The sequence below is a fragment of the Cuculus canorus genome, chromosome 2, assembly GCF_017976375.1.
Source record: "Cuculus canorus isolate bCucCan1 chromosome 2, bCucCan1.pri, whole genome shotgun sequence".
Lineage (NCBI taxonomy): Eukaryota > Metazoa > Chordata > Aves > Cuculiformes > Cuculidae > Cuculus > Cuculus canorus.
Genome location: NC_071402.1, coordinates 27,321,961 through 27,340,927, shown reverse-complemented (window position 1 = coordinate 27,340,927; position 18,967 = coordinate 27,321,961). Strand labels below are relative to the sequence as shown.

The 18,967-nt window shown below is 37.7% G+C and overlaps 1 protein-coding gene across 1 annotated transcript in view; it reads left to right on the top strand.

Annotated features, from left to right (window-relative positions):
• The first annotated feature begins 2,706 nt into the window (after window positions 1-2,706).
• SLC26A7 (solute carrier family 26 member 7) overlaps window positions 2,707-18,967 on the top strand; it is a 62,355-nt gene continuing 46,094 nt past the window's right edge. The window contains exons 1-3 of the mRNA XM_054060698.1: window positions 2,707-3,246; window positions 13,158-13,268; window positions 16,817-16,989. Coding sequence (XP_053916673.1) covers window positions 3,054-3,246; window positions 13,158-13,268; window positions 16,817-16,989 — 477 coding nt within the window. The 5' untranslated portion in view covers window positions 2,707-3,053. The remainder of the gene's footprint in view (window positions 3,247-13,157; window positions 13,269-16,816; window positions 16,990-18,967) is intronic.

Sequence of the window (18,967 nt, the reverse complement as noted above, 5' to 3'; positions counted from 1 at the left end):
GAAGCAGTACCTATCACCTCTTATTTAACACCTGACTTCCATTCCCATCCAGGTGTGCTTTGTCAAACATACCTGGATTTTTTCATAGGATTTCTCTTGGAATTTTAGCTATCTTTCCTAAAGACACAAGCTTTGTGCGACCAAAACTTTTGCCTGTCTTTTTTTCTTAATTCTTTCATCTACTATCCTCTTAATCTTTAGTTATCTGTATTTGACCAAAAGACAGCAGTATCAAAACAGAGTTCATAGACATTGTTGGTCAGGATGGAGGCATGTTTTTTGATGTTTCTTTAAGATTCAAGTGTCGGACTATTGTATAGCGAGGCATAGGCTTGCTGTCATGCATTGCTGTACATCTGTTTTCCCTTAAAAAATTTAGTTTCTTAGTCTGGAGGCTGTAAATGATATGTTGCTTGGTGTCATTGCTAACTAGGAGTACTTTATTAATTTCAAAGTTACAACAAGGAACAGTGTTTTCCAAGATTAGTTATGATGTTATCAACTCCAGATTTAATGATAATGTAATATTTTACTCATCAAAGTAATTGTTGAAGTAAAACAAAATTTCCACACCAATTCCACATCAGCATGTACATCCCAAACACTCTGCATGTGCAGTTCTCTCTGTGCCTACCAAAGCTTATTTTCAAGTATTAATTGTGGATGTTTGCACTCATATCCTGAGAGATATCCTGAGAGATATCTCAGCACATATCATAAAACATTGCACATATCCTGAGAGAAACCATCCCTTGTTATTGGTGAAGGACAAAAGTCTGTGGATATAGCTAATCCTAGAAGTTCAGATACTAATCTGGGATTGATGAAAACTGTCCAGATTTACTGACTCTGCATGTGCGAGGTGGGAAAATCTCAATCTCAGACTTTTTCAAACAGCTTCTGCATTTTGATGCAAGAAGTTTTAAGAATGAAGAGTATGTTCCTGTGTTTTGAGTGATGGTTCTTTGGGTTTTTTTGACTGTTTTAGAATATTCAGAGCTTCTAGAGAACCATGATTTTTTTTAAAAAAATGAGACCAGTCTCTTACACAAATACCCGTATTTGGGTAAATATTTGTACATACATATCTATGTATAGAAATGTATTTTGATTTTTTTCTCCCACTAAACAATTACAGTTAGAGGTACTGAATATTTTATAGAAAGTAAGCAGCCTCTAACAGTAGCTACAAGGATTCTTGTCCACTTCTGATCATTGAAAGTAGGGAAAGGTCTGTGTTGTGAAACACTTGGCCTTGATTATGAAGCCCTTGAACTGTACTTTCAAGATAAAACCAGGGACATGCAGACACACAAAAGGCAAACCACAAACAGGGAAGGGAAGGGAAGGGAAGGGAAGGGAAGGGAAGGGAAGGGAAGGGAAGGGAAGGGAAGGGAAGGGAAGGGAAGGGAAGGGAAGGGAAGGGAAGGGAAGGGAAGGGAAGGGAAGGGAAGGGAAGGGAAGGGAAGGGAAGGGAAGGGAAGGGAAGGGAAGGGAAGGGAAGGGAAGGGAAGGGAAGGGAAGGGAAGGGAAGGGAAGGGAAGGGAAGGGAAGGGAAGGGAAGGGAAGGGAATCGAAGTTTAGAGGTTTATTCCACTGAACAGAAAAGCCTGTCTTTTGTTTCTTCAGTTCTTTAAAACATGTACGTGGTTAAAGGATGGGCAGGGCAAAGAATAAATATGAGTGGAACAGCTAAAAGTGAGAGTCTTTCTTAAGCAAACTTTTCCTGCTATTTCTTTTATCCTTTTGCTCTTTGCACTTGTAAGGGACACAACAGTGGACACCACCTGAATGTCACTCACTAGAATGAACAATGATGTATTTGCCCTTGTGCTTTTCTCCCCATTGCATTTGGAAACAAAATCTCATTTTTTTTAAAGTTGTTTTGGATGGACATTGTTTCATTTTTTATTTTTCATGTCAATCTAAACAACAAATTAATTTATCTAAATAAAATTTGAAAAATATTTACATTGCCTTCTGCAAGGCAATAAAGTGACTGGGAAGACAATTTATCCATCTTATGAGTCTAACATTTTAATTTAAAGTTCTTTCCATCCAGAGATATAAAAAAATAAAGAGGAAAGCTGCTATGTCCTTGCTCCATATCAGAAAAGGCATTGAAAACTCTTCCATGTTCTTATCACTTTGTGTCTGAGCACTTTGTATCGTACACAAAGTACATGACGTTATTACAAGATCAAAAGTTACTTGGTGAACTGTCTTCATTGAGGGAACCTTTGCAGGTTGGACTACCAAGGGCAGAAAGGAATAGCTTTGAAAAAGAATGAGTGTCACAAGTGCTTTTGGCACTTCCCACATGAAGCCGGTAGCTCACAGTCCTTCATTGCACTTTGAGATTTTTACACTAAAGTCTGAGGCTTCAGCGTACACGAGAGAATCTATATGTTTTCAACAGGGCTTATTGCCACCCGATGTTCTGCATTTTCTACATGAATAAGCTTTTCACTGTCATTTAGAAGACAAAATGTAGATGGAGTAAAACAAGTTTGCTAGCACCAGGGTTACTGACGATTTCATGCCTTCTGACCGCAGCCAGAAAAGCTCCTCCCAGGAGAGTCAAGGCTACTTTCTCCTGCTTGGCAGGGAGATGCCTGCACTGCTGGGCACTTCCTGCTCATATTAGCATAGCCCAGCCTATATCACACACACACAGTAATACCTCATTTCGCCACTGGACAGAGGCCAAAAGCACAAGCATTACAGGGAATATAAAGTGAGAGGTTACTGGAAAGAATCACAAACCAACTTTAGACTACACCAAATTTTTGCAAAGAGCAGAAAATATGATCTTTGCTATAAACAGTTCTTGCATTTCATGTAGCTGTTTATATGATTTAGGTGTTTAATAGTTGTTTTCATTGAGTACAGTTAGAGGGGAGCTGCAGAAATCTTAAGTGCTTCTGTTCTTTTTTTTTCTCTGTAGTTTTGCAACCGCAAAATCTTAGAAGAAAACTGGAGACTGACATAGGTCAGAGTGATTCCTCAGCTGTGTGCTCTTCTGAAAGAGGAACTGCTTTTGGACAGTGGGAATGATGACAAAAGCAAAAAGGAAAAGAAATGCAGTCTGGAGAAAGATCCAGGCTGTTCGCTTTGAAGATATCAAAGTCTGGTGTATGAGAAGGCTGCCCATCTTGGAATGGATGCCTGTCTACAACTGGAGGGAAAATTTGATTCCTGATGCAGTTTCTGGGATGATGTTAGCCATCCAACAGGTGGCTCAAGGTACAGTTAACTCATTTCAGATTCATATTTTGAAATCTGGTCATGCTGAATTGGTTTGGTTGTCGCCTTTTTTTTTTTTTTCCTTAATTAATAGTATCACAAAGCTTTGGTTAAAATAAAGACATGTTTATATATGTAATATTGATTTAATCTAAATAAAAATACATGGAAAGAATGTCTAGTTTTAAATATATATAGCCAGTGTGCAAATGTGGATGGAAATTCTTTGTGTTATTGTAGCTAATTTCTGTGTGCTGGAACTTTACTATATATCTCATCCCTTTGAAAATTTTCAAGACTTAATATAGAAGATAAGTGAGCAGTAACTCTGTTTACATAACTTATGGTTACATAAAATGTTTTATCAGTTAAATAACCACATTTTTCCCTATTTAATATGGAAAGCAAAGTGCATCTACATGATAGAGATGGTGCTCTGGAAGAATCGTTGGCAGGATACTACTACCTGTAGAAGCCCAGAGCACAGCAGGAAAAATAGACAACTTTCTATGCATAAAGAGTGCTCTTGCCGGAGGCATTACTCATGGAGAGAATTTGCCTGCAACCACAGCTTCAGCTTCTGTATTCATTTAATGCTGTATTAGATTACCTACCAAGTCTCTTCACAAGCAACAGTGCAAAGTAGGGGTGGAGCTCGACTCCATTTGGCAGAAAAAAATCCCCAAAAGGTAAAAACTAAAAACTTAAAACCAAAAGGCTGCACAGTGACCTGCAGAATCCTAAAAAAAAACCAGTAATATCACTTGTAAAGTGATTGCCACTGGGAAATAAATGCTTTTGTTGCTTTTTGGTATGTCTTTAATAGTGTCACCTTCTTTTGGCATTTGTCTGGTTTTGTCTTAGGCAAACCACAGCTTCTTATCTGCCTCAGACGGAATTTAAGTCCTTCCCTCATGTGAACTATGTATATTATTTCTTAACAATTTCCCATATTAACTATGCTTAACTATTGTTCATGTAGTTAAATTATAAGAACTCCTTTAATTGTATTATGCAGGAACTGGAAACAACTGATTTGCATATTTGTGCTTTTAAAGTAATTAGGAACATCTGTATTGGCATGAGTTAACTTTAAGAACCATAATACCGTAACACTGCAAAGTATCTAATTTCACTGGTATGTATATATACAACAATTGTAATTAAAATGGTACTAATAACCGTATGTTGACTTTCATTAAAAATATAAATTTAAACAGCAGTTCTGGACTGCTGGTAGTTTTAACCAGGATTTTGTTGCTTGAATCTTGTACCAAGAAGTAATTTAATGTAACAGATAAATTTAACAAGATCCAGTGAAGATGGAAAATACTGGCTTTCTTTTTCTAGATTATTTTTAAGTACCCTAGTAATATTAACCTATTTTTTAATGTTTGAAACCAAATACACCAAAACTCTTTCCTTCTGCTCACCTGTTTTTCCTTACTCTCTTCTCTCTGCTTCTCAAGATTTCAGAATTATTTGAAGGGATGTAAAAGGAGGAGAATGAGATACCAGAGCATTTTAACATGTTTGTGGTGCTTTAACTTGAACATGACAGAGATAATTATGCAAGAAAATAAAGTCTCATTTGGTATATAGCAGAAAGGGAAAAGATGCCAAATTTTGAGAGGTCTAGTTGAGTCTGTTTCCTTCTACCCACAAAACAAACCAAGAAGTTTTGTAATGAGATGAAAGGCAGAAATTCTAACTGTGGCAGGAATAAAGTAGTAATCAGTGATAAGTGACATACAAAGAAAGCACAGCATCATTTGGTGTTGCAGTAGCCGAAGTAAATTCAAGTATATGGAAATCAATTTGAGTTATGGAAGCGTATGGAAAAATCTGCAGTTGTATTCATATGCCACAGTTTTCTGAGTGATGAAAGCTGCATGAAGGCCAGGGTAGAGAGCAGTCCGGTACCTTAATAAGCTTAATTAAGAAAGAACTTTCAACTGAGTTGCATCTTTCACAGTTTCCTACTGTGGAGTTTTTTAATCATCTGTCATTGACCATGTTTAGACTCTTCAGGTTGGAAACTGCTCTGATTTGGTGTGATGTGTCCGTGTTCCAAACTCTCACCTAAATATTAGATGGCATAACTGGCTTCCCTTTGTAAAGGAAGAAGGGAGGAAAGGAAGGGAGGGGGGAAGAAAGGAAGGGAGAGGGAAAGGAAGGAAGGGAGGGGGGAAGGAAGGAAGGAAGGAAGGAAGGAAGGAAGGAAGGAAGGAAGGAAGGAAGGAAGGAAGGAAGGAAGGAAGGAAGGAAGGAAGGAAGGAAGGAAGGAAGGGAGGGGGGAAGGAAGGAAGGAAGGAAGGAAGGAAGGAAGGAAGGAAGGAAGGAAGGAAGGAAGGAAGGAAGGAAGGAAGGAAGGGAGGGAGGGAGGAAGGGAGGGAGGAAGGGAGGGAGGGAGGAAGGGAGGGAGGAAGGGAGGGGGAAGGAAGGAAGGAAGGAAGGAAGGAAGGAAGGAATGAAGGAAGGGAGGAAGGGAGGAAGGAGGGGAGGAAGGAGGGAAGGAGGGAAGGAGGGGGGGGGGAGGGAAGGAAGGAAGGAGGGGAAGGGGGGGAAGGAAGGAAGGAAGGAAGGAAGGAAGGAAGGAAGGAAGGAAGGAAGGAAGGAAGGAAGGAAGGAAGGAGGGAAGGAGGGGGGGAGGAAGGAAGGGGGGGGGAGGCAGGAAGGGGGGGGGGAGGAAGGAAGGAAGGGAGGGGGAAGGAAGGAAGGAAGGAAGGAAGGAAGGAAGGAAGGAAGGAAGGAAGGAAGGAAGGAAGGAAGGAAGGAAGGAAGTCACTGTCCTTAGCGTGTTGTAGTGAATGCAACAAAGATAATGCTCATACCTGCTCCTCACAGAGTTTTCAAAAATTATTTCTGGAGAATTCCTCTGTGATAACAAGTTTTGGAGTCTGCCTTGTAAGTGAGAAAAAAAAAAAAGATCAGATTAATAAAAATATCAGCAATCAATGTATGCAGATAATGTTTGCTCCCCAGATTTCTTTCATAAAGGTTTAATGTAGTTCAGAATAGCTGTTATTATGCCAAAGTTTTAAAGAGCTGCTACCATTTACGACAGGCTGAGAGAGTTGGGGTTGTTCAGCCTGGAGAAGAGAAGGCTCAGAGGAGACCTTACAATGACCTTCCAGTACCTGAACACTGGTACTACAAGAAAGCTGGGGAGCGACTTTTTATAAAGCCATGTAGTGATGGGACTAGGTGGAATGCCTATAAATTGGAGAGGGAAGGATTTAGACTAGACATAAGGAGGAGCTTTTTCACAGTGGGCGTGGTGAGGCAGTGGCACATATTGCCCAGGGAAGCTGTGGATGCCCCATCCCTGGAGGTGTTCAAGGCCAGGTTGAATGGGACCTTGGGCAGCATGGTCTGGTGTAAGATGTGCCTGCCCATGGCAGGGGAGTAGGAATTAGATAATCTTTAAGGTCCCTTCCAAGTCAAACCATCCTATGATTCTAAGATCTTCTGATTGTCAAAGTCAAAATTATTAGTTTCTAAATTTGACTTAAGCCTTCAAACTCCTGTAAGATATAAGCAATTTAATGATAATAAAATAATTTTTGCATGTATAGCAATAATGGATAACAGAGTGATTGATCCTGCTATCCAGTTCTGAAGCAAGACTCTAGGAGAATGAGTGGATTTAGCTTCTGATTTGCATATGTGTTTAAAAGACAACGTTGTTGATGCACTCATTTAGGGGTAGTTTTAATGATCTGCTGGAGAGTAACAAGTCTATTTGAAAAAAAGCTGCAAAGAAGCTGAGGACCACAGGTATTGCTGACTCTTGATACGTTATCTGAAATGTAGTGTGTAATTTTTGTTGCCTTTGTTTAATTTTAAACAATTTTAAACTTCAATGGGAAAAGAAAAGGCTAGAAGGATCTGAAAAACCAAGACTATATTTAGAAGAGGACTTAGTTTTAAGTTAACCTGGTTTAGACAGGTTAATTAAAACCTGAAAACCTGACTTTCTTCATGAATTTATGTTTCCTTTCAATATCTGCTGCTGCTCAAAAAAACTGGGAAGTTTTGAACTGAGGTGTGTGTATTAAGAAGTTAAAGTGAATGTGTGGGTTTTTTCAAACTAAAATACTGTCACTATATTTTTTGATTCAATCTTTATCTTGCTAAGCTCCTGGTGTTTGGCTGGATTCATAAACATTATGGTATTTGTTTTGAAATAATAACTATCCACGTGCCATACTGCATATAATCAAAAGTTGCCCATGTAGAATGAAGGTATAAGAGTTAAACTTTCAAATTTATCAGATATGGGACTATAGTAGAGTTTGTAATTTAAAAAAAATACCTTTTGTATTCGTCTAGCACATGGATACACTTCATATAGAATCTATATGTAGTGTTATATGTTTTCTGGCTTTCTGATGAACTATGATGAACAAGAAATGCTTTGGCTCAAGCAGGTTTCAGTGGGCTGTTTTTATGGGGGGTGGAGGGCCCTTGAGACATATTTCCTCTAAAACTGAAATATGTAGATGGCATGGGATGAACTCAGTATTGTTATTCCTGCCAACTCTTTCTTCATTCTGTAAGCCCAATAATAGCTCACTGAGGATTGGTGTGGTTTGTATGTTTTAATTAAAGTTAATTTAATCTTGAGCTGGATTTATTGCTGAACAACTAATCCCTTAACACTGGCTGGAGATCTTGCCGTTAAGAAAATTAACTATACTGCTGTCCTGCATTCCAGAACTGGTGCCCAGTGTTTTGGAAGGCATGATGCCAAAACCTTTTATATATATATATATATATATATATATGTACATACATATTAGCTTTTCAGGGAGGAATCCCAGCCGGGTTTTCTCAAGGTTGAGGGTTGCCAGGGTTTTTTTTCAGGCTCTGACCATTAATGTAGACATAAATATGCTCTGAATGGACTAACTGGAGCTAATAATTTTATTAAGGGGTAGAGCTGTCTTGTAAATATACATCTGGCATACAAATAGTATGTGTAGATGAAATTGAACAAGCGTATTTGGAAACAGATCCAGAAAAATCGCCTAGAGAGTGCATTGGAGAACCCATGTAGTTCATTAATGGTTTGCAGAAGAGTGTCCAGCTGAACTCTGTTATAGTTCTCTCATGTAAAGGATAATGATGTAAGCTGATCATGAGGTGTAACATATTAGTAAGTAAATGTAGGGCAATGTTTCATACTCACACAACTTTCCAGCAGAGGAGAAAGGCACTGATGCTGCTGTGCCTGCAATATTTCATTCCTAATGTCTACTAAAATTCTTCAAGTTACACATGCTCTAAATACAAATCTGACTGACAGACTACTAGAAATGTGAATTCAGCTTCTGAATGACCTCTGAATCCTTTGAGGCCCAGTGTCTGGGTACACTTGCCTTAGTATGACCATACACGCTGCACAGATGTCCAAGCCCCCGCGCCTGGGGGTTGGCTGAGCACCATGGACAGAGACCGACAAACACAGGAAATGTTGGTTCCCTGAAGGAAGAACAAATTATAAGACCTACTTATAGTCTTCCAGATCAGAGACATCAGGAAAACTCTTAGTGCTGAGATCCTTGGCCACCAATCTGTCAAAATGGATGCCTTTCTCGTGGCTTTCAAAAAGTCCAGTTCATCTGGATTAAGGCCTGTCATGAGTCATGATTGGTCTTTGTTTCTCCCAGCATTGATGCTTCTTAAAAGGCTACCTCATAGTTACCCATTTGCCTGAAACTTCTTATTGGTTTCATTCTCTGTTTAGTCTTACTGAGGTGCAGTGGAATTTCCCTATAATGCCCTTTCAAAAAGCCTCATTAATTTTATTTTGAAGATTGCTCTATTCTTCAGGTATTATAGCTGACCAATGTATAGTAGCTCATATAATTATCTGTATAATATTATAGTCCATGGTGTTAAGATATTGTGTCAAATTCATCCTAAACATGTCTAAACATTTAGTCTCTGATTATCTATAAAGAGTCACAGCTTATTTTTCCCAGAAGCTTCATTAAAATAATAGAAAATATTAGATTTTTTTTTTCTGTCTGCTTTTGGGTGTATCCAAGATTTTTCTGTACAGACGGTTCAAACCATCTTGAATAGAGAATTCATAAATGGATCAAGCAGTCTGCTTGTTTCTTCTACCATAATATTTGCATATCCGTTCTTTTGAACATCAAGATAGGAATGTCAGCATCTGGAGATCTGCAAAGTAGTAGAATAAAACAGTGTTTTCTCAAACATATCTTTGATGTAGTTGTGAGATGATATGCTGGGAAAGCTGCGTTTTGGATACTGTGAATTCAGGTACAATGACTAATACACTGAAATGCTTAATTCTCACAAGACTGAAAGAGACAGTTGCATGAGAAGGAACTGCACTGAAGCATTCTTCAAAAAAAGAGAGGATGGTTGCTAATTCAACATTGTGTGGTCTCTGAAAGATTCATGGTACATTTTTTCAGCATCTGCCCTCCCATCTTGCTTTTACTTTCTTAATTTGGCTCAGGCTTTGAATGACAGAACTAAGGAATGACTTTAAGCTCTGGGTACTTCATCTTATTGTACAGTCCACATATATAGCCCCGGCTACAAGTGGTGTTGGAAAATAGAGGTCTTGTGAGCATGAGTTATATGTGTGCACCATTGACAGAATTGATACTTAGCAGCTTTTGGAGGTTATTATTCATTATTTCCAAAGGATCATTTTGTGTTAATGGTTTTTAACAAGCCAATGTCAAAGAATCTTCCAGAACTGTAGGTCTATGTAGGAAAATTGTCATGATATATAATATTAAAAATGTTTGCTAGGATGTTTTTCTTTTTCTTCAGTAAAGGTTAGCTATCCTGGAGTTAAAAATTAAAGCCTGCAATATGAGTCATTGAGTGTCTGATTTGTTGGTTCTCCAAGAAGAATTGATAGGACGCTCATTAAATATGTGTTAATTCTACCTTTTAGGTCACCTGCAGGAAATACCTTTATTACTACATAATTCAGCTTGGTGAAGAAAGGGAGAAATTGTCTTTTTCTGAATTATCAGAGTGTGACCACAAATGCAGATAGCTTTTTGGGTGGAATAAGATGTATGTGTCATTTTTGGTTCCCTACACTTGGAGTCTGACCATTGTAATACTGTCACATTTCAGAATGAAAGGTTGTAGTAATATAAGAAAAAGTTATTTGAATATATACACAGCCAGAAAAACTTCTAAATTTATAGTTTTCATGATAAATAGTAAATGATATAAATTTTGAAACCTCTTAAATTAATTACAGGCTTACTACTTTTCCTGCTTCTTCATTTAAAATCTAGTTTACCTGTCATATTTCCAAATGACATGGTGTAGCTTTCCTCAGAACATATGTATATAGCACGAGCATATTTCCCGATGAATAAAATTGTTAACTAATTGACCATACTCTGGTGATTCATAGTTCTTTCTATGGAAAAGACTTTTTTATGGCTGTAGCTTTGGCATTAACCTAATTAACAGAAACTATCAACCCGAACGGAGACCTTTCTCCTGTGGTAGGACATGGCCTTGTTTCTATTGGTATCAAGCTTGTTATTTTGTAGTTATCTGCATTTGACATTTACCAACAGTGGTGCAACATCTCTTGCTTTTCAGTGTGGTGTGCCAAAGGATTGTTATGCATTTGGTGCCAGTCAGACACCGTGTTTTTCAATTAAACTGTGTTGCACAATGTTATGATAAGGCAGTAGTTAAAACAAAGAACCACAATATTAGTGTACTGTATCTGAACTTACTGTTCATTCTTTGTTTGCATTTCTTTCTGTGGAATTTATATTCTTATTTGAAAACCTTAATGTCATTGCCATGGAGGCTTCTCCATATTACCAGTGAAGATTATGTGGGATCACTACTTTATGATCTATTTCTTTTGAGTATTATTACTGCTTGGAATGAAAAAATAAAATAGTGTTTCCTGTCTCTTGACTAGTTCTTGAGCATATGGGATGCATTGTAGTGAAGTTTAATATGAAAATTAAGGAAATAATCTGAAATATACTACCAATTACATCTTTAAAGGTATTTGAACCTTTAGAACATTATATGCCTAATAAGAAAGACTGAAGTCTTTGCTAGTTATGTTTGATAATGTCTCTCTGCTCTTGCACACAATTGACATGCTTCAGTAAAGGGAGGAAAATCTAACAAACAGAACCAAGAGTAGAGTGAAAGGCTAGTAATTTCAGTTCTGTCCTGACTGTCATGACCTCACCATGAAAAAAATGAGACACTGCTTCAAGAAACTTAATGTAAATGATGAGTAGCCACACTAATTAAAAGGAAAAAGAGCGATTATGTCCATTTCTGTTTAAAAGAAGGCATCAAAGTTTCAAAGCAGACGTTTTAAATGGCATCTCTCCGAGTCATAACTGATAATGCTACTTTGCTGAGTGCAGTATGGGTGGAGACTGTCCATGTATGATCCATTTTAACAAAATCTTCACTGTAATGTTTTCCTGAGAACAGGTGAACTGCTGGGCCTTGGCTGCTTCGTAGAAAACTTGACACTTCTGGCCTTTTTGCATTTTATTCCCTCCCCCCACAGTGTGCTCTTTGTTACAGACCAAAGCACAAGTTCAAGACAGCCCTTGAATCAAAATGCTCAGAATTGACACTGAAAGCCTATAAGCAAAGATAATTTTTGGCACTTTCCATATTATTAAAATCCCACACACTAAGTAAAAAAATGCTTTCCGGAGCAGTCAGAATAGTTTGATGAGAAAAATTAATCCTACAAATTTAATTTTCTTTAGACATTTCAGTTGTACTCAGAAGACAACTACTTTTCATAGTTCTGAATCGCCTCTGTCACAGACTATTCATGGTTGTTTTTCCGACGCACACACATATTACACACCTTAGATTCGTCACTCAGGTTGAAGGTGGACTTCAGAAAGGCACGTTCTGTGTTACACAAGTCATTCTTGTCTTCCTTACTGCATAACAAGATATTGACCAAGATTTACAGAGAAACTTTGCCAGGCAATTTCTCCCACTCTTAGTTTCTAGGCATAAAAAGTATGAAATGGTGGTAGAGGATTTCAAGACGTCAATGCAGACTTGATGCTGTCTTAGGTATCTAAAGTTTAACAGCAACCAAAGCTGTTGCTTTACAGGAATGTCTCTGCTGAAAGATGCTTTCTTAGCATATTCTGAGACTTTCTAAGAAGAAGATAGATGTCCTCTATAGCTAAGCAACAAAGTAACTGGTATGTCCGTAAAGTTAAATCCTAACCAATTCAGTTCACTCTCTACCTCAACATGAAAGTAAAATACTTTCTGTTTCTGGACTGACCGCTTTATGTATAAAAAAAAAAAAATTAATATCTAAATGATTAACCGCCCCACAGGCACCTAATGACAATGAACCCTGGAATGTTTTTTTACTTAAGAAATTAAAAGAAAGCAGAGTGAATGGGCTCCTTCCAAGCCAAAATTATAGGTTTGAATTGCTTGTAAGAAGTAACCATCCAAACGCCTGGAGCCCTAGCAGTCTCCAACCTATGTTTGTGAGGGTGGGAGTGAAATGGTGCTGCCTCCTCCTGTGAGGATGAACTATTAAAAGTAGTTTGAAACTTCTTCTGGAGACAGCCTAGAAACATGGCATCTGGTGCCACAGAATGTATGTATGACCTTTTTGCCTCTGCTGGTGACCGAGACTCAGAAGAAAGTGTGAGGACTTTGATGGCAGACAGTAGATGAAAAACCTTCCACAGTTCTTCCTGATCCTCATTGTACAGTAGTTGGCTTACGGTGTAGGTTTTTGTAAATGAAGGTGTTTTATTTCCTGCTTTTAATAAGATTGTAGATGTTTTCTCATTAAAAAAAATTGAATGCAGAACAGTTTTATCTTCATATAGTGAAGTAATTCCATTTAATTTCTATAGGATTGGCCTTTGCGGTTTTGTCTTCAGTCCATCCAGTTTTTGGTTTATATGGCTCTTTCTTCCCTGTCATTATATATGCCATATTTGGAATGGGACATCATGTTGCTACAGGTAAGTGTGTATTTGGTGAAAACATTTTCAGGAAAAAGGAATTGGAAACTGAACATGTTTTTGCTGTTATAAGATCAATGGAAGGAAAATTATCTAAGACTAAATAGAGGATATTTTCATGCTTCTTTTTATGATTATTTTTTGCCAGTTTAAGTATTTGAAGAAAGCCTCATTAAGAATATGATGGAGTTACTCCTGACATTATAATTCAGTGTTGCATTGACACTTCCTTTGTAAATGTAGTTTACAAAGGACTTTTGTATTTTAACTCTGCTTTAGAAATCTGCTTCAGGCTAAGATTTTAACAAAAGGCTCAGTCAACAATAGATATATACAAACAAGTATGAAAAAGACTGGGCTGCTTCTTAAATCACAGAAAACACACACTACTTCTCACCTGTCTAAAACACAAACCCTGCATTTCTCAGGGGAAAAAAACCCCGACCCTTTCTCTGCCTATCATCTGCTGTTGTATTAAAGCCAGAGATCCTCCCAGTGAGTTCTATACAAATCCTGTCCATTGGCAGACTAAGTGGGTAGGCAGCAAAAGGTTATGAGCTACTTGCTTGCCCTCAGCAGAGTCAACAGCAGCTGTAGAAGTTGAATGACTTTGATCTCCTAAGAGGTGGACAAACGCTCTCACTTCAAAGACCACAAGTTATAGATGGAAGTTGGAAAAAAATAATACTTTGGTGGGTATGGTAGGCACTCGGTGGCCTCTGAAGTTCGCAGGAAGGATGAGGTACAATTGGACTGGGTAAAGGGAAGCAAACCCTATGGTCATCAGAAGATTTAAGCAGGGAGGAGGTATGTTTTCTTTGTGGAGGAGAAAACGTCCAAAAGGAGGAAAGATAGTTCTGAGTAATAACACACAAAACGAACTCTGCAGAATCTGATTGCTCAAGTGTATGCACTCAGGAATGTTTCAGTAAGAAGTTAGCCACATGTTTTGTGTACCTTTTTTGTTCGTAAATACTCAGTTAAATTTTTAAACACTGCTGGACAACTATAACTTGTCATGCAGTGAAAGGCAAGCTGAAAATTTATTTTCCCTAAAGGTACAGAAAGTATTTGAGACTTTGTATTCCTGAGAAGAATCTGTAGATGCTGTTAGTGATTTGATGCTGTAATGAGTGATGGCATGTATTCAGCTCAAGAAAAAAAAGCATTAAAAAAAAAGTTAAAATTTAGAATTTGGAAAATAAATTTGACACTCAAGTAGGGATAGATTAGTATGATTTGTTTGACCTTCTTTTGTAGGTATATTAACACAAGAACCATTATTAAAAATTAATTATTTTCAACAGTTTGTGGATGTGAAATTATTAAGAAGAAAAGAATTCATCATATGTTCATATGTAGGAAAGTAAATAAATAAGAATCTGTCTCACATAAAATTCTAGTAATGAAAACAGAGAATAAAATGGGTAAATTTGAGAAACTAAGTCTGATGTTTTATCCTTGGGAGGGAATTCTCTTCAGAGAATGATTTGCTGAGAGTTCTGCACCTCCATGGACACAGGTTCCTACACAGTCCCTGGTATCGAAAACTGTTCCTTTCACAAGTGTCTATTCCAGAAGTTAATCTTAAGGAAAAAAAAGGAAACAAACCAGTTCCCTTACAGTTGTAAAGACTTTTAAAAATGAATGTATGTGACATGTGCTGTTGATCCTTTTAGTAGAAATGTCTCATGCACACATCCCACCAGTCTCCGTTATGGTGTTATGAAATGCAGGATGAACTGGAGTTATACTGCCTGCTTCAGATCCCAACATGATCCATAACTCCTGTCCGTTGGTGACAGTCTCTCCCCTACTAGTATTTTCTGTGAGATCAGTGAGGCCCTCCATATGTGTACAGGCTGTAAAAGTGTTCTTTTTTTAGTAAAGTCAATTATGAATTTGTCAGTGGCTCAGTTCTGTCAACTTTTACTCAGTCAAAATATCTCTTCTGTGACAGAGCTGATCTACTTGAAAGGATTACTCACTTGAGCAACTAACCCCTACATCTTTTTCTTGATAGTTTTTGGTGTAAAGGATCTTGGAGCATCCTCTGAGACATCTTCATGTCATAATACCACATATAGGTTTTTGATTTCAGATAGACTTCCATGTAAAATGTTTTAAAATCTGATTTTATGTAATTTTTTTTTTTTTTTTTAAAAAAGTAAAAGTAAGAGAACAGATTTAAAAGAAAAAAGAACAATCTGGAAAGCAAAGTATCTACAGCTATCCTGAACGTTGCTTGAAAAAAAATGTATTATGGGTCCAAGCAAAATATGTATCATGATTCAAAAAAGAAAATGTGATCCAAGTGAACCTTTCATTGCTCAAATGGAAAATTAAAGAGATTATCATAGGGGAGTGTTGGGCACTTGAGAAATGAAAATCTTGGCCAACTGAGGCATTAAATATGGTAGGTCAAACATATGCAGGAAGTTTATGAAGTTAAAAAGAAATTTGAAGAGTCATATGGAAAGTATGACGAAACTGGTAGTTCAAGTTTTTTAAATACATTAAAATTAGGAAGCCAGGAAAGAAAATCGTGGGACATCTTTCTGACAAATGTGTAACAGGGACATTCTGTCACAAGGCCACAGGACTGTTAAGTTAGCAATGTAATTTCATCTGTTGGAAGGGCTCTGGAGGGAATCCTGGGTCTTATTATTATAGACTATAATAAAAAATAAGGTCACCAAAAGATACCTATAATCACAGTCTGTTGGAGAAAAGTTAATGTGACTCCTGTAAAGAAAAATCCTACATAGGATTTTTCTCCTAGAGTACAGTATAAGTGTCAGAAAGCACATAGAAAATGGAAATACTTTGTGTATAACGTATCAGAATGGTCAAACAACTACTGATAAGGTTCCACACAAAAAGTTGTTAAGGAAACTAAGTTGCCCTTGTGATAGAAAAAAAAATCTTTCTGTTAATTATTAGTGAGTTAACGGATAAGAAGCAAAGAGTAGGACCTAGTGGTCATTTTTAGGGTGGTGTTGTCCCTAGTAGGTTCATGCTGGGAGTGCTACTCTATAAAGGCCAAAGTGAAGGCAGAACTGTGTTCAGTCTGTCCTGCAACAGTATAAGTATGGAGAGCTCAACGAAACTGGTGAAACATCATTTTAAATGCCTTTAAAAGTATACATTAAAGAAAATATTGCAGCATATGATGAACTTTTGGAACCTGCTCCCAGAGGACCTTGTGGAGGCAGAAAATACAAGCAGGTTCAAACAAAGCTTTGACAAATTAATGAATGCTAGTCCATAAACAAAATATAAAAGGTCCAGATAAGGATGTACTTCCCTAACATAACAGCTACGAATGCTAGGGGATTATGAAGGGAATGGCCTGCACAAAGTGGCCATTTTATGTGAAGAAATGTGTGTCACACTAAAAGATCAGCTTAGAAATTGTTCTTATCAGGACAGAAATGCACAAAACGGCAGTTTTACTCATAAAGGCCAAGTTTTGAAAAAGACATGATGAGTGATGAGTACAGACAGATATGGAGATATTGGTGACTAATGCATGTGTTTTTTTGTAGGAACTTTCGCTTTAACTTCCTTAATATCTGCCAATGCAGTTGAGCGTCTTGTTCCTTTAGTCAACACTAATTTCACTACAAGCAATAATTCAGAAATTTTGGGCCTATCAGAATTTGAAATGCAGAGAATTGGAGTTGCAGCAGCAGTTTCATTCCTAGGAGGAATCATTCAGGTCAGTGGTGAACACATTCTGTATGTTACTGATGCATTGCATTTGTGATAATTATGACTTTTGTAATACATTTATTTTCATTGCTCTGAGAAAAGCTGACCATGGGTCTGGTCCAATGTTCATGAATGATGAAAGTAATGTCTTTTAAGAATCTATTGCTACTGTGTTGAGATGTAGTAATTGTCTGTGTACATGGCCTTAGCACATTGCAATATGAAGTAAAACCGCATTCAGGCAGCTCTGTATTCAGTTGCTATTGGTGCTCTCTTTCCTTCTCCTTCAGAAATAAACCATGAATCAGCTCCTTCTTCAAAGATTATTCAAATGATTTGTTCTTTTCTTCTCTTCTGACCACAAGCACTGAGTTCATAAAATTATAGAATCATTTGATTTGGAAGGGACCTTAAACATCTAATTCCAATCCCCCTGTCATGGGCGGGGACACCTCCCATTAGATCAGGCTGCTCAAGGCCCCATCCAACCTGGCCATGAACACCTCTAGGGATGGGGCAGCCACAACTTCCCTGGGCAACCTGTGCCAGTGCCTCACTACCCTCATTGTCAAGAAATTCCTCCTTATGACTAGTCTAAATCTGCCCCTCTCCAATTTACAGCCATTCCCTCTAGTCCCATCACTACATGCCTTCATAAAAAGTCCCTCCCCATTTTTCTTGTAGCCCCTTCAGGCACTGGAAGGCCACTATGAGGTCTCCCCAGAGCCTTCTTTTCTCCAGGCTGAACATCCCCAACTCTCTCAGCCTGTCCTTATGGCAGAGGTGGTCTATTCCTCAGATCATCTTCTGGACCTGTTCCAACAGTTCCATATCCTTCTTATGTTGAGGATCCCAGAAATGGACACAGTACCCAAAGTGGCGTCTCACGAGAGGGGAGCAGAGAAAGAGAATCACCTCCCTCGACCTGCTGACAACACTTCTTTTGGTGCAGTCTAGGATACGTTTGGCTTTCTGGGCTGTGAGCGCACATTGCCAGCTCACGTCTAGCTTTTCATCAACCAGCATCCTCAAGTCCTTTTCCACAGGTCTGCTCCCAATCATGTCCTCCCCCATCCTATACTGAGGGACGATGTGATTGAGAGTTCCTTTCTCCATTAGCAGCTGCTTGTCTTCAAAGACTTCCCTCTTTCCTTGTAAATATTAAAATGAAAAAATATTCTGACATTTGACATTGCAATACCTCCTGGGTACCTGGTTTCCGGAGAGAAACACAGAAACGCAACCTAGGGATTCTATGATTCTATGATTTGTGCATGAGGCAAGCTCTGAGCAGGCTTTGTGAAGTTCAGTGCTGTCAAAGCATGAAATAAATTGGAACTGCTTTTTAATCACCAGAAGCTTTTAAGATTTGAAATTTGAGCCTTAGCTGCCCAAATTTTTCATTTAATTAATTTTGGTTTCCTGAGTGTTCATGAAAGAAGGAAGATATTTAGTTATCTGAAGAGACATCCTGATAAAGAAAACATAGTATTAAAAAAGAAAATAAGTAAAAATAAAATAAAATCTGTAATTACAAAAAACATTTAAAATAATGCAGTCACAGAGAAAATTTCATTTTTAAACGCAGAATGGAAAGCATAATGCAGATTTTTTTATGTTTATGTAACTACTACTCTATAAAGAGAAATAGGGCATGGAAAGCTAATCAAGTTAAAGGAATTATTCCCTGATATACCTCAGAGGTATTGATGTGGAGACAAAGTGATGGAAAATAAATGTCTGTGAAATAATTTTGCAATCAGAATTGCACAATGACTTTATAGGACAAAAAACCCTTCAAAATAAGCTTTTGGGTACATTTGTTTTTTCCTATTAGTACATTATATGTGCAAGAAGGCTTGCATAAATATATGTGTCTACAACGAATCCTAATATAATAGACTGAACTTCAACATAACATTTGTTGAATAAAGGAAAGCTGCTTGCAGTTCAAAGTGAGAAAAACCTAATTTTTATCCTAGAAA